Below are 15,426 nucleotides of genomic sequence, written 5' to 3' on the forward strand. Positions count from 1 at the left end.
TCCAGTTCTTCTTCTCCTTAGCCCAGGTAAGATTCCTATGATGTTGCCTGTGGTACAGGAGTGGCTTAACAAGAGGAATACGACAACTGTAGCCAAATTCCTTGACATGTCTGTGTGTGGTGGCTCTTGATGCCTTGAGCACAGCCTCAGTCCATTCCTTGTGAAGTTCACTCCAATTCTTGAATCGATTCTGCTTGACAATCCTCATAAGGCTGTGGTTCTCTCGGTTGGTTGTGCATCTTTTTCTTCCAAACTTTTTCCTTCTAGTCAACTTTCTGTTAACATGCTTGGATACAGCACTCTGTGAACAGCCAGCTTCTTGGCAATGATTTGTTGCTTACCCTCCTTGTGAAGGGTGTCAATGTCTGTCTTCTGAACAACTGTCAGATCAGCAGTCTTCCCCATGATTGTGTAGCTTAGTGAACCAAACTGAGAGACCATTCTGAAGACTCAGGAAACATTTGCAGATGTTTTGAGTTGATTAGCTGATTTGCATGTCACCATATTCTAATTTTTGGAGATAGTGAATTGGTGGGTTTTCGTTTAATGTGAGCCAAAATCATCACAATTATAAGAACCAAAGACTTAAATTACTTCAGTCTGTGTGCATCAAATTTATTTAAAACACGAGTTTCACAATTTGAGTAGAATTTCTGAAATAAATGCATTCTAATTCATTTTAATTTATTGAGATGCGCCTGTATGATAGCGCACTTTTATATGGAGGATCATATTGACATTTTTAATTTATTAACTGAGTGTATATATATTATTTATTTTATTTTTTTTATTTTTTTGAGGGACAGGTTTCGAGTGTGACTAACATATTTCATCTATCTCTACATCTGCTGTGAATCACAGGACATCATCTAGGGACGAGATGCTGGAGGTCACTATACTGAAGATGCTATTATCCAGTTCTTACTGCAACTTACTTATGATGTCCTCCTCATCACTAGATGAAGAGGTGACAGCAAAGACACTTTTAGATTTGGGGAGGAGTGGTGAGAGCTTGAATTTAAACGAGATCTGCCTCTTTCGTCGAATTCTTCCTATCGTTGGGCGGCCGCATTGGGGATGGAAAAGTCAGAGCAAGTACTTATTAAACCAGATGATTTAAGGGCTTGAGAAAGGGGTGGAGGACAACTAACACAAACCAGATGAGGAAAACAAATGATGTTATATTGGTACCACCTGTTTGTGTACAACCTCTAAAACAAGGAATTAAGTAGAAAAATCTGACACCAAAATATGTTTCTAACTCTTAACTCAATCTCTAGAGGCCAGAAACTGAGAAAAGAAATGGAAATAAAGCAGCTTTACTTACCATCTATGTCCCGTTGGCTTATGGAAAGCATAGAGACTGATTTTTTGAGGGGGAGAGTCACAGATGGACCACTGTGTCTGAACTGATGATACTTCCTTGATTTCTGAAATCAAAGACTCAGATGCTCAGTGATAAAGTTACAGAAGTAAAAATGTCCTGAATGTGACCTAAATGTCCTGATTTGGAGAAGATGGCTCTTAGATAGCTCACCTGACCAGCTGGTATGCTGCATTCTCCCAAATCAGACTCAGGACCTTCTTCTGTGAGAGACATCAGCGAGCCCCTCTCCTCACTTTCCTGCCTCTGAACCCCTCGCTGATGTGTGGATGGACCTCCGGACTGCGGTATCCAACGTTTGCCATCCTCAATCCCTGCTGCTAGACCCTCCAAACTATAACTACAACAGAACACACCATAGAGAACCAAGTTAGGCTAAGAAAGAAAAAAGAAAAGAAAATGATAAAAAAAAAGCATGAATAAAATTTTAAAAAAGTAAAAACCATTTAAAATAGAACATAATAACAGTTAAAAACAAATAAATCAATAATAAAAATAAATTATAAATATATAAAATAAAAATAAAAAAAATAAAAGAAAGAAAGACTTTGAGTCGCCTTATTTAAAGTGATACAAAAGAAAGCAAAGCTGAGCGTGTGCGGTACATACTGTTTTGTACCTGTTGATCATCACATCTGTCCCTCACAGATTTTTATAATCACATCAAAATAAATAGTGTTTACATGATTTATTTTTCACCCAAAAAGGCATACATATGTCTTTTTGTTGTATACTACTAACCAACAAGATGCAAAATATGCAAAGTGGATGTTGATATTACACTAAACCCACTAAAGTAGTACCCAAAAATGATTCAGAACTTATTTATTTTACATTATAATGACTCTTATGCTGTAAGAAGTTTTTATGAAGTTAAAATTAAAGAACCCATTTGGACATCCTCAAAAAGTACTAAAAGTGCATTATTGAAATGATTCAGTTTTCAGACTACGAAAAGCTCACAGATTTAAGCTATTTCTGTTCAAATCTAGCACACCAAAATAGTGAATTTCAACAGAATGGCTGCTGTTAGTACGAGACACCAAGACTGAGCGATGCATAGACAAACTAAAAGCTCAAAGCTGCACACAGAATAGCACAATAGCAAACCAAGGCAAACTGAGAAGTGTTTTAGGATGCTATATATATATATATATGAACCTACAGGTGGCTAGAATATTTCCAGCTGTATCGAGATCACAAAAAAAAACACTACACTGTACAAAAGTGAAAATTATGATTACGTCTTACTGATCTGACACTTAAAAATAGCTTTAATTGGTGTAAACCATTGTAGTCAAGTTAAATCAGGCATATTCAATATTATTTTACATTTCGGTGCCACAATCTGAAGCAGGTTTGTTACAAACATCCGCTTACCTGACATTCAGACCAGTTTCGAGTACAACAGTATTAGTCATCACGTAACAAACAACAAAAGAAGCTACAACAAAAACTACACCGCAAAAAGCCCCTCCTATGTATCTCTGAAGGAACACGTCTAACTTTCAAAATCCATCATTTCTCTAAGCTGACTGAAGCAGCACAGAATAAGGCCTAAACAAACGTTTCACTTTGCTCTGACAAACAGGTAATGCAAATGTTGATGCAAAAGCTCTTTGTGCAAGTCAGAGGGGTTGGCTCTTCGGTTGGATTTACAGGAAGCTTGCACACAACGCAGTCGTACACTTGCAGTACCTGATGAGCTCTCTAATTTCTTCCAGCTCTCGACAGGGTTCACTGGGGCACCAGCTCAGACTGGCCAAAATATAGGGGGCGCCAGAGGGCACAAACCAGTTAGAGGAGTAGTAGAGTGGAAAAATGAAGATTTGTTCAGTTAACAGTTTGATGAAAGATACTGGGTTGATTATTACGCTCCTATAGATCAGAAAAGTAGGGTTCAAGAAGTTAAAATACTATTCATTTTCTCCATAAAAACTTCTTATTTTGGGGAGGAGGGGGGACAGGTGGGGGGCAAAACATATTAAAAAAAATATATGGGTTTAATTGCCATCGCCAGTACTGTAATTTATGCAATGCCAGCATGGAAATTAATAAAATTAAATCTATTTAATATAAATTAACACACACGCACACACATACACACACACACCTATATATATATATGTGTGTGTGTTTGTGTATATATATATATATATATATATATATATTAACACAAGAATGAATTAGTAAATAATAAAAATGAATAAATACATTATTAAAAAATAAATTATGCATTATTTTATCAATAAATAATAAAAAATGAATAGCTAAATAAAAAAGATAGATAGATAGACAGATAGATAGATAGATAGATAGATAGATAGATAGATAGATAGATAGATAGATAAAAAATTTAACAGAAAATAAAATGTAAAAAACAAATATTTAATACATAAAATGAATAAATTATAAACAAATAAAAAAAAACAAGTGATTTAAACAAACAAACAAATACATGCATACATACTGGGTTTATTAACTGTAGGGGGAAGTATGGAGAAAATGAATAGTTTTTTAATTTCAAAAACATACAAAAAATTGGGTTTCATTGTCAAATATTCATTACAGTGATGCATGGAAATGGGAATCACTGTCAAACTTTATACTGATTTCAGATACTAATGAACATCTTAAAATAAAGAATATAAAAGAAAATATGATACCTTCTTCTGTAAAACACAGGCTTTCTCTCTCCTGTACTTCGTACAGAACTGGAAATGAAAAGATGAGATGACATGAAAATATGAAAGATTAACCTACTTTGACTTCAAAGATCTGTACAATAAGAGCCTCTGAGAAGTAAAAGTGAAACTAGTAAAGTATGGAATTACTTCTCAAAAATGAGTGAATGCAAATGAAGAGCAAAGGGAAGAGCGAGGTGAGAAAAGGGTGTCACATGATGAGAAGTGTGAGCGATGTCATTCTCACAGCATGTCATGTTTAAGGTGCTAATGCATTAGCATTCAGTGCATTCTGAGAGGGAGTTAATTCAGTGCGTTAAAATGTATTATATGTGAAAATATTTCTTAAGCACAAAATCAGCATATCAGAATGATTTCTTAAGGATCATGTGACACTGAAAACTAAATATGTAGCATTTTACATCATAGAAATAAATTATGTTTTAAAATATATTAAAATATAAAACAATTATTTTAAACTAAAAATTTTTTCTAGTTTAGTTTCTACCCTGTATTTTTAAACTAATAAATGTACACACACACACACACACATATATATATATATATATTGACGTACCGAGAATCAGTTTTCACAGAGCTGAAAAATAATAATGGTCCTAAGAACAAGCTTTAGCATCATCAACATCTCCTCGTGTACCTGCGCTGGTTCATTTCTTCTTCTCCTCCCTGGTTCTTCCCAGGACCCCAGCTGTGTCTGCGTAATGGAGAGAGTGAGCGTACGGTGGACCGGCAGAGAGAGGCAGTCAGCGGCACCTCCGTCAGCCTGTCTTTGGCCTCCTCTTCTGCCTCTCCTCCTTGCCGCACCTCCTCAGAGCTTTCGGCCGAGGAGCTGGGATGTCCCACGCTGGCCGTGTCGTCCGTGGAGGAGCAGGAGACGGACACCTCGCTCGTGCTGTCGCCCCCACCTACAGCCTCGTGCCCCTGAGCAATAAACACCAATCAGACACAAATGACCTAAAAGCCTTTTGTTAAGACAGATGAAATTTTTCAGCACAACAAAGCACTACTGTGCTATAAGACCTGGCTATGTCTCGTAAACGAAAAAAAAAAAAAAAACTTAAAAAGCTCAAGCATTTGTTCTGCCAAAAATGCTACTGAGAGTATTTAACTAAGTAAATCTTTTTTTTTTAAGTGTATTATTGTATGACAAAAAAAAACATTATACAATATACATATATATGAAGATACAGCGTTTGCAAAGTAGCACTATGTTGATTCTATGGCCAGTGTTATTTTAAATATTTATTTACCATTATTAAGTTTTTTTTTTTAAATTGTGATTGTCATTTTTATTAATTTAGGGGTTTTATATATTTCTATTTAGCTTTAATAAAAAAAAATTTTCAGTTCATTTCAGATTTTGTCAACTTGTCAGTTTCCAAGGCAACATCTCTAATATTTGTAAAAGTTTGTTTTAAGTTTTCCATCTAAAATTTTTGCTTTGTTTTTGTTAAATGGAATAAAGATATAGATATATATATATATATATATATATATATATATATATATATATATATATATATATATATATTTATTTCCCCTTGCTGGTTCTTCTTTTTTATTTTATTCTTTTATTTTATTTTCATTTTCGTATATACTTTTTTAAAGTTTTTCTCAATATTTTCATTATTAAATTATATTTTGTTTTATCATTTAATATATAGTGTGTGTGTCAGGGTGTTTTATATTTACCTTTAAGTTATTTTTAATTCAGTTTTAGTGATAGTAATTTAGTACATATTTTAGTTAAGCTGCAAAGGTAACATTTCTAATTTTCATTAAATGTAGTTTTTTTTATCTAAAAATTATTATTCTTTTTTTTTTTTTTTTTTTTTAGGAAACAATAACAAAACTACTCCTGACCTCATGACCTATTTTTGATTAACATTTGAATTCTATATGAAATGTAATATTGAAGACTAAATTTTGAAAAGTTTGCATTGAGGACATTTCAAAATTGAACAGAGCAATAATATCATCGTATTATTAGCATTTTTTCTCATTTTTAGAGCTTTTTATTAATTTCCTCAAATTTATTCTATAAAACTGATTCGCATCTGAAGTATACCTAAACTGTAAGAGTTTGTTTGCCTCAAACTTGTGTGCATCTCTCAGACTGCTGTCTGTCACTTTAAAGTGAAAAAAGTATGTCACTGAATCATCATCAGAGTTAAATGAGTCTGCTAGACCGACCAAGACGTCTACGCACCAACACACACTCACAGACTCCTTATTTTCATCCATCCAGGCATCTTGTGCCACACACAAACCGTATCCTATGTTCTGCCTTGGTGTGAGGTTTTGATGAGTCTATTGCGCCGAGCGCTGGTGAGACAAGGTGAAGAGGATTTGAGCTTCTGACACACATTGAGGTTTTCGTCTATGTTCTGGGGGGATGAAAGCCCTCTATTCACGCGCCCCTGAAATAGCTTCTATTGAGCGTGTGTGTGAGGAAGCAGAGGGGGTGGTTTGTAAGTGTGTGTGCGAGTGTGCAAGAGGTTTTAAAAGGGTTCTGGAGAACTTATAGACACGTGACCTAGTGAAAAATAAAAAATAAAAACCCCCGGAGGATTTTAACATTTAGGTGTCCTCAAAATCAACAAAAACCCTTGTGCTCACATGAACACACAAAAATACCAATACTGCATTCATCACCGGATATGTATCATACTTGTGAATTTCTTTTCTGCATTAAGTGGTTATTAGTGGGGGTTTTTTTAAAGGCTTTTAGTCGGTGGAAGATGGGCCAGAGAAATGTTCAGAGAAAAAAAAATACAACGAAATTAAATAAAAGTAAATTAAAATTACATTGAAAGATTTAGTTAAGTTAAAATATAGTATACAATTTATAGTATACATATCTCTTTATATTACATGAACATTTGTAACTCATTTTATATCAAGGGGATCATCACATCTGGGGGTCCATGAAAACATTTTAAATCCCCTGTGACAAGCAATCACTTTTACTATTCCTCATATTTCAAGTTAGGGACTTTTCAAAACTGTTAAACCTCGGTATTAAACTTTTATACATGGGTCATCTTGCACACTTGTGCAGACATGAATGAATCCTCACATGTGTGCAGCTAGTTGTGCTCCATTCATTTTCAAAATAAGCAGACCAATTATTTTGCCCGCTGGAAAAATAAAATAAAATAAACACTGAGAGAGACAATCAAGCCATATATAGGGACCAAAATACCAAAGACTTAAGCAGTAAGCAACCATATAACAATGCCCAATGTGGCAAACAATGCACATTTCTTCCAAAAATGTAATGATTTTGCTCACCTTTCTGAAGATGTTTTCCTCTCCAGTGTCAGGACTGAGAAATCCATCTGTATCGCTTCCTGAGTCTCGGAATGTGACTGTTTCTGAGTTGCAAGTGTAAAACTCTGGATACTGTGAACTTTCTGCAACAAACACACACAGTTTTACATGATGACAGACAAATTTACAGCATTTACTATGAAAAGCAGCGTGCCACAAATAGCTTGTTTATCCAGATAAAGTCTATCATAAAAGTCTCCAAAGAGGTTCTCTTACTGAAGCCTTAATGTCCTCTTAAACAAAACGTGTGATGTCCTCTTCAGAACAGATCTTTGTTCAACAGCACATGCATTCACGACAGCAAAGTCTGACTATCTTGATAGAAGCATCTGAAGCGTCTCTCAGTACCATACCGCCGCGTGGGTAACAAAACCATTTCACGAGGGAGACAAAACCATCATGATAAACCTCAACAGATTCCATAACCTAGAAAAATACCGCCTGTTTCCCTCCCTCTCTCGCTTTCTTCTAGTCTTTTAAAGTGCAACACACTCACTGTATAAGCGTTAAAGAGAGTGAGTGTGAAGGCTGGGATCAGCACTCGCAGATCTGTCACGAGGGTGTGAGCTTCATCAGCTGTCACACAACACACAGGTGGCTCCATGTTTTGGGATGTCGCTGGGACCGCTACAGCTGACCTTTCTCTATGCGTGTGCTCTCAATGCTATAGTAAAAGCAAGCGTCATTACCTCAGCTGCAGATAAACAACTGACAACAAAACACACAGGTCATGACAGGCCCCTGAGAAAAATTCTGTTTCGTATCTATATATAATCCAAGTTACATTTGGTTATTTGTAGTATGCTTTTGATATGATTCATCATAATTTTTTTAATGCTAAATGCCTGAATGCACTGTAAGTTAAAATTACAATTTTAAATGTATGCATTTAGCAGACGCTTTTATCCAAAGCGATTTACAGTGCATTCAGGCTAACATGTGTTCCCTGGGAACCGAACCCACAACCTTTTGCGCTGCTAACGCAATGCTCTACCATTTGCATGTTATTGAAAACAGAGGAGCAAAAAATAAAAAGAACAATATTTTGGCACGTTAATTAAAAAAAAAGGTAGATTAAAAGTTTTAAATAGTTAAATAGTTGGTTTTAAAAACATTGTAATTTGATGAAACGTGAAATTGTGATCGTCAAAATGCAATTTCTCCTGTTACAGTACCTGGAAGTTCCAATGCAATGCAACGCACCACAAAGAAATGCAATGCAAAGAAATTAAAACATTTTGCTGTATAATATAAAGGTTAAAAATAAATAGTAAATAAAAAAGGAAAAATTAAGCAATAAAAAAGAAATTGAATAATGAAATACAAATATATAATATTTGTATTTAATTATTAATTAAATAGAACAAGAACAATAATTAAATAGAACAATATGTTTAGCATGTTAATGAAAAAAATGTAAATAAAAAAATATATATTTAAAAAAAAAAATGTTGTATGGTTTTAAAACACAGCACTGTGACAAACCTGAAACCATGCAACTGTATTGCTATATTGTTAAATGTTGTAAAAATGTTTGATGATTGCAAGGGAGTGATTAATAAATCTCAACCCACTTCTCGCATTTACAAAGACACATCAGTGATCAGTGATAAAGTTGTGTGTTTAAGACAATTCATTCAGGGTAGTCTAACTGGAAAAAAGCAAGTTATGCCACTTATGTTTACAATAGGTGAAAAAAAAACCCTGTTCCTTGTGCATCACAAATGAATCAGAGAGAAAATTACGTTAACATGTTTCCAAACCTACAACATGTGCACAAAAAAGCACACATCATACTTCCTTAAGAACCTCACTATAAGAAAACAAGTTTTTCCTTTCTCTTCTGAAATTAAATGGTTCAGTCTGTGTAGACACACTCCACTGTTTACAATGCAAAGTTTACGCCTTCCTGGAAAGCAAGCCAATCATAACTGAAGTCATTTACATATTGTATAGAAGTCTTAAAGGTACAAACATCAAAACAGCCTGTTTAATTCTAAGGGTCAAAGAGAGGGTGGAAATGTTTTTGTACAAGAAACTGTGGCTTACATTACAGCCTACACAGACAGCATCCTAAGTGTCGAGGAACCTCATAAGCAGGCACACATGCCACACAAAACACTGCTCATCACATGAAGTGCATGAGCGACGTGACTCACAAATGAATCAGAGAGAAAATTACGTTAACATGTTTCCAAACCTACAACATACGCACAAAAAAGCACACAAATACATGAAAGCAGATTGATATAATTAGATTTTAATTAACTGTTTCAGACAATAGTTTGCTATCAAATCTTTGCAATAAGCACCCATTAGTTAATGTTAGTTAATGCATTAACTAAAATGAACTAAAAAAATCTCAATTTATTTATTGCAGTGCTTATTAATCTTTGTTTACATATAAAAAAAATACTGTTGTTAGTTCATGTCAGTTCAGATACATTAAATATTATCAGGCACAATTATTGATTTTATGTTAAAATGTTAAAATGAATATTAACTACAATTAATAAATGCTTTAGAAGTATTTTTCAATGTTTGTTTGTTAACTAGTTTAATTTATGTTAATAAATTATAATTGTAAAGTGTTATGAAAACTTTTTTTTAGTACTGAATTAAACACACTACCATTCAAAAACTTATAAATAAGATTTTTTAAATATTTTTAAGACTTATTCTCACCCAGGCTGCATTTATTTGATTGAAAATACATTAAAAGCAGTAATATAACAAATATTATTACATTTTAAAATAACCGTTTTTCTATTTGAATGTATATATTTTTAAATATAATTTATTCCTGCTATGGCAAAGATCTTTCAGAAAACATTTTAATATGCTGTTTTGCTGTTCAAGAATTTCAAGAACTTTTCTTATTATCATCAAAGTTGAAAACGGTTGAGCAGCTTAATAATTTTCTGGACACCTTGCTACACTACCACTGAAGAGTCTGGGGTAGGATTTAAAAATGAATGCATTTTTTTTTACATTAATAATAATAATAATTGAGCAGCAAATCAGCATATTAGAATGATTTCTGAAGGATCATGTGACACCGAAGACTGAAATAATGGCTGCTGAAATGGACAAGCTAAAATCAAGTTCAGTTAGATAAATATAAGCATTGAATGACATAACCATCAACATGATATCAGTGTCGTGGAAGTGTGATCTTACCTGTGGATAAGTTGTGTCTCTTCTGGGAAACACTGGAACACAGTGCGTCTTTGTCTCTGTGGATCTGGGGACAGAAAGAGGAAGATATGGTCTTACTCATGTGACTGTCTAGCTGGAAAAAAGTTGTTTAACATATTCAAAGCAAATTTAAACATCAGACTGCATTCAAATTAGATGAGTTTTTTCATTTTCTTTCACTGCTGAAAAGGTCAATGAAACCGTGGGTTTCTAGTGAATGCCTAGGCCACAGAAGCAGCAGCTTTGCTCAGATACGCTCAGAGACTGCAGCATATATGAGGTTAGAGCTCAGTCTGTGGTTTGTGGACCCCATAACAGCTGCATCTCACTCATCATAGACCACACACCACCTCGCACCGGCCCTGAGGGACCACAGCGGCTTCAGCAATCAGGATCCAATGCTGAGATGCTCCCCACAAGCCAGACATCCAAACAAACTACTGCTGGCTGGATTCAATCCAATGCATAGAAGAAACAATGGCTGCAATTAAAAAACCCAGCTTATAAAACAGATCCAGCTCAAATAAGATAAGCTAAGTTTGAGTATGTTGTAAAATAAAGCAATAAGCCATTAAGGGCTGTGCGCTACAGTGATTTCACAACCTTAATTCATTGTTAAGTTTAATTATTACCTATGAAATATTTAATTTTTATGTAAATAAATGAATACAGGGAGTTATACATTAAAGCAAATTAATGATTTCTTTTATTATTATTTTTTTGTAAAGAGGAAATTGTGGTAAAAAAAACATTAAAAATGGTGGCCAACAGAAAAAATAAATCCCTATTGTTGAGTAATTTTAAAATAACAATTATGAAGAAAAACAAACAGTTCCTCCACCAAATATGGTATTGAAATATATATATATATATATTATTAATTCTGCAAAGACACATTAAATGTATTAGTATATTGAAGAGACCGTAAAGACATTAAAAACATATTTCTATTTCAAATAATGCTGTACCTTTTTACTTTGTATTGATCAAAGAATCCTGAAAAATGTATTGCGGTTCCCTTTTTCCAACACTGATGATAATAATAAGAAATATAAATATATATATATATATATATATATATATATATATATATATATATATATATATATATATATATATATATATATATATATATATATATATATAAATAATGATTTCCGAAAGATCGTGTGACACTAAAGACTGGAGAGAATGCTGGAAAAAAAAGCAGGGAGTCTATTTTGCAATTCTTAATTTGTTTTAAACAAACCAGCAGACAAAGCAGTCCTAACACAGGTCACATATGGCTTGGTGCTAAATAAATAAATAAATAAATAAATAAATTAAGAGTTTAAGTTCTTGTGTATCTAGTATACCATACTTCCCTTTTTTAGTCCAGTCTGTATTATACTAAAGAGGCTCAATAAATTTCATGCCTGCTTGCCTACTCTATGTCAGCTTTTGATCTGAGGCACTAAAAGGGTGAATAAATACATTATATTGGAAAGGTTTACACAGATCTCATGTTACGAACAGCAACCTGTACAAAGCCCCACAACAGAAAGCCTGTATTACAGCGACCTGCCACGTTGATGGTTATTCACTCGGCTGGAAAGCCCACTGAAAAGCTCTTTTGCCTTTGTTATAACCCAGCTACAGGGTCGTCCAGGTGATGCAAGATCGGATGGGGGAGAAAGACGGCCAACAATAGATCCCTAGAGGGAGGGAATACAGGAGAAAAACGTGAAGAACGAGAAAAATGGCTTCTGATTTGACCCAAGAGCATGGACTAATTATGTTCACACCCTCAAAAACCAAGTGGCCATGCACAGTTTTAAAGCAATTAACAATGCACAACGCTCCATTGATGAGCACGTTCATGCCAGGGCTCTGACTAACCACTGTGTGCCTCTGGGAAGGCACTGCGTGTGGAGAACACTGTCCCAAACACAAGCCCAGAGAGCACAAACACACACTCTTTGGGTTATCCGTACAGCAGTTCCCATCATAGTGACTGATGATATCACACATCCACTGCGGCTGAAACGCCAACAAAGATGAAAAAGATTACAAATGAAAAGAGCTGTATTGTTTAGGCATAAGCGGCAGAACTCTAAACGAGACATATAGCTGTCATACTGTGAGCAAATAGGTTGAGGGTTTAATTATAAAGTGTACAAGATGTTTTCATTGGATGAATGAATCCCTTCTTAGGCATTGTTCACACTAAAATCAGATCCATTTGTCCAGAGTCAGAGACGGCAAATATAGAGATCAAATGTGCGAGATGATTTGAGGAAAGAAATTAATAGTAAATTATGCACAAAACAATTACATCCATTAGTGGCTGGTAGAATGTTTTAAAGGTTTTGAAAGAAGTCTCTATGCTTAGAAAATGGTCCATTTATTTAAAAAAAATATAGGCTTGCTCACACCGGGGCTAATATCGTGCGTGATTATAGCTAACATTTATTAGCGAACAGTCTCGTGACTAAACAAAGTGCACAAATGTGAGTGTGCACACCGACACTCAAAACACAAGGCGTAAAAAAAATGCCTCGTGCTCATTTATTGGTTTGACGAGCCGCGTTAAAAACTGGCTGACCAATGAGATTGGCACTTTTGTTCATGTGCCTGGAGCTGCTGAAGTTACAGTAAAACACAACTTGGTGGTGTGCTCAAGCACAAAGCGATCTTGCCGAGCACATGGGGGAAGTCATGGACTAGTGGTTAGAGAGTTTGACTCCTAACCCTAGGGTTGTGGGTTCGAATCTCGGGCCGGCAATACCACGACTTCGGTGCCCTTGAGCAAGGCATCAAACCCCCAACTGCTCCCCGTGTGCCGCAGCATAAATGGCTGCCCACTGCTCCGGATGTGTGTTCACAGTGTGTGTGTGTGTGTGTTCACTGCTCTGTGTGGGTTAAATGCAGAGCACGAATTCTGAGTATGGGTCACCATACTTGGCTGAATGTCACTTTCACTCACTTTCACGTGATACCAAACAAAGAAGAGGAAGTAGACCAAGAAGATGCATCGAGGCAAGATGAATGTAGAGCTACTGGTCTCATTGGTGCCTGAACACAAAGAGTTTTACGACAAACGTGACAGCGACTATAAAAATCTCGATAAGAGGGAGTCGTTATGGAGAGGGATTGCAGATCAAATAGGATTCGATGTGTCCCGTGGTTTTTCTGTTTTTCAGTAAGCACCATCTAATGTCAGGGAGTGAATTTGCACAATTTAATCTGATCTTCACAAAACACAAAAGACGCTTCGAAAAACATCGGCGATAAGCGTGCGATAATCATCCCGGTGTGTACGAAGCTTAATACTGTGAAATATAATTACAATTTAACATAACGGTTTTCTATTTCAGTATACTTTATAATGTAATTTATTTATGAATTTTCACTATCATTACTCCAGCATTCAATGTCAAATGATCTTTCAGAAATCATTATAATATGACGATTTGCACTTGCTTATTATTATTCTTTTAACCAGGAAAAAAATTTTCATTGTTTAATGAATGTAAAGTTCACAAGAACAATTTATTTTAAGAATTTCTTGTAAAAGTGTAAAAGTCTTGCCACTTTTGAGCAATTTAATACATCCTTGTTGAACAAAAGTAATAATTTCTTACTGACCTCAAACTATTGAGCTCTTAGAGTGTTCTGTTGCATTTTAAAGTATTAAAAAAATAACTTTATTCAGAATATATTAATACTGAGTCAATGTAAAAGTTTGACTGAGCAGGAGACCACAAACTGATAGGCCAAAAGGGTTCAGTTCTGCTCCAGAAACAAATAACTGAAATATGGCATATTTAACCTATCAATCGCATTCAGTATGTACAGTAACAGAGACTTTCTTTTGTTTCAAAAAGCAACTCCATGAATCAGCTTAAGGGGACTAAAAACCAAACCAGCTTGAATATAAAATAAACATTTGCATCTCTAACTGCCACTGAGCTATACGTATGCAAAAGAGACTGATAGAGATTGATAGAGGCATTTACACCTTTAAAGGGGGAAGTCATGGCCTAGTGGTTAGAGAGTTTGACTCCTAACCCTAGGGTTGTGGGTTCGAGTCCCGGGCCGGCAATAATATGACTGAGGTGCCCTTTGGCGAGGCACCGAACCCCCAACTGCTCCCCGGGTGCATAAATGGCTGCCCACTGCTCCAGGTGTGTGTGTGTTCACTGCTGTGTGTGTGGGCACTTTGGATGGGTTAAATTCAAACCACGAATTCTGAGTATGGGTCGCTGTATTGTATGTCACGTCACTTTAAAAATAAAGGTTCATTATTGGCATCTACTGTTCCATAAAGAACTTTTAATTTATTTGGAATTCAACCACACCAAAGGTTCTTTACTCTGAACATGGGGTCGTTAGAATTTAAAGATGTTCTTTTCACTACAAAAATGGTTCTTATAAGAACTGTCCACTGAATGGTTCTTTGGGAAAACAATTATTTTTTTCTACTGCATCACTGTATAAAATACCCTTTTGAATCTTTATTTTTAAGAGTGCCTGAGAGTTTATTCATCAAGTACTCATTAATTTTAGTTTACTCACTGAATTAGTGTTACAACAAATGTGCTTGAATCAAACCATAATCCATCTATCCATCTAAAAAAGAATAACATCAAACAATAAACTGCATGCTTACATGTCAACCACTGTATATTGTGATCCACTAAAGATCTCCATTACACAGGCCCAAACCCTGAAGTCTGTTTAGAGCCAAACATGGCCCAGTGTCCCATTCCAGAATCTGGCACCGCTGCCGTTCACACTGCATATTTGCAGCGCTAGGGGAGAAAC

General features: G+C 35.1%; 1 protein-coding gene across 6 annotated transcripts in view; it reads right to left on the reverse strand.

Moving 5' to 3' along the window:
* The window catches only part of LOC132101664 (A-kinase anchor protein 13-like), a 46,168-nt gene that overhangs the window by 23,396 nt on the left and 7,346 nt on the right, over positions 1-15,426 (reverse strand). For 3 of the 6 annotated variants that reach the window (XM_059506789.1, XM_059506781.1, XM_059506797.1), the window contains 7 exons: positions 10,603-10,666; positions 7,384-7,505; positions 4,727-5,010; positions 4,051-4,098; positions 3,083-3,142; positions 1,538-1,724; positions 1,328-1,430 (listed from right to left, as the gene is read on the reverse strand). In XM_059506789.1, the coding sequence (XP_059362772.1) occupies positions 1,328-1,430; positions 1,538-1,724; positions 3,083-3,142; positions 4,051-4,098; positions 4,727-5,010; positions 7,384-7,505; positions 10,603-10,666 (868 nt within the window). Of the gene's footprint in view, positions 1-1,327; positions 1,431-1,537; positions 1,725-2,764; positions 2,966-3,082; positions 3,143-4,050; positions 4,099-4,726; positions 5,011-7,383; positions 7,506-10,602; positions 10,667-15,426 lie in introns of those variants that run through there. The other 3 variants (XM_059506807.1, XM_059506817.1, XM_059506826.1) reach the window with 3 other exon arrangements.

This window comes from Carassius carassius, chromosome 2 (genome assembly GCF_963082965.1).
Source record: "Carassius carassius chromosome 2, fCarCar2.1, whole genome shotgun sequence".
Classification (NCBI taxonomy): Eukaryota; Metazoa; Chordata; class Actinopteri; order Cypriniformes; family Cyprinidae; genus Carassius; species Carassius carassius.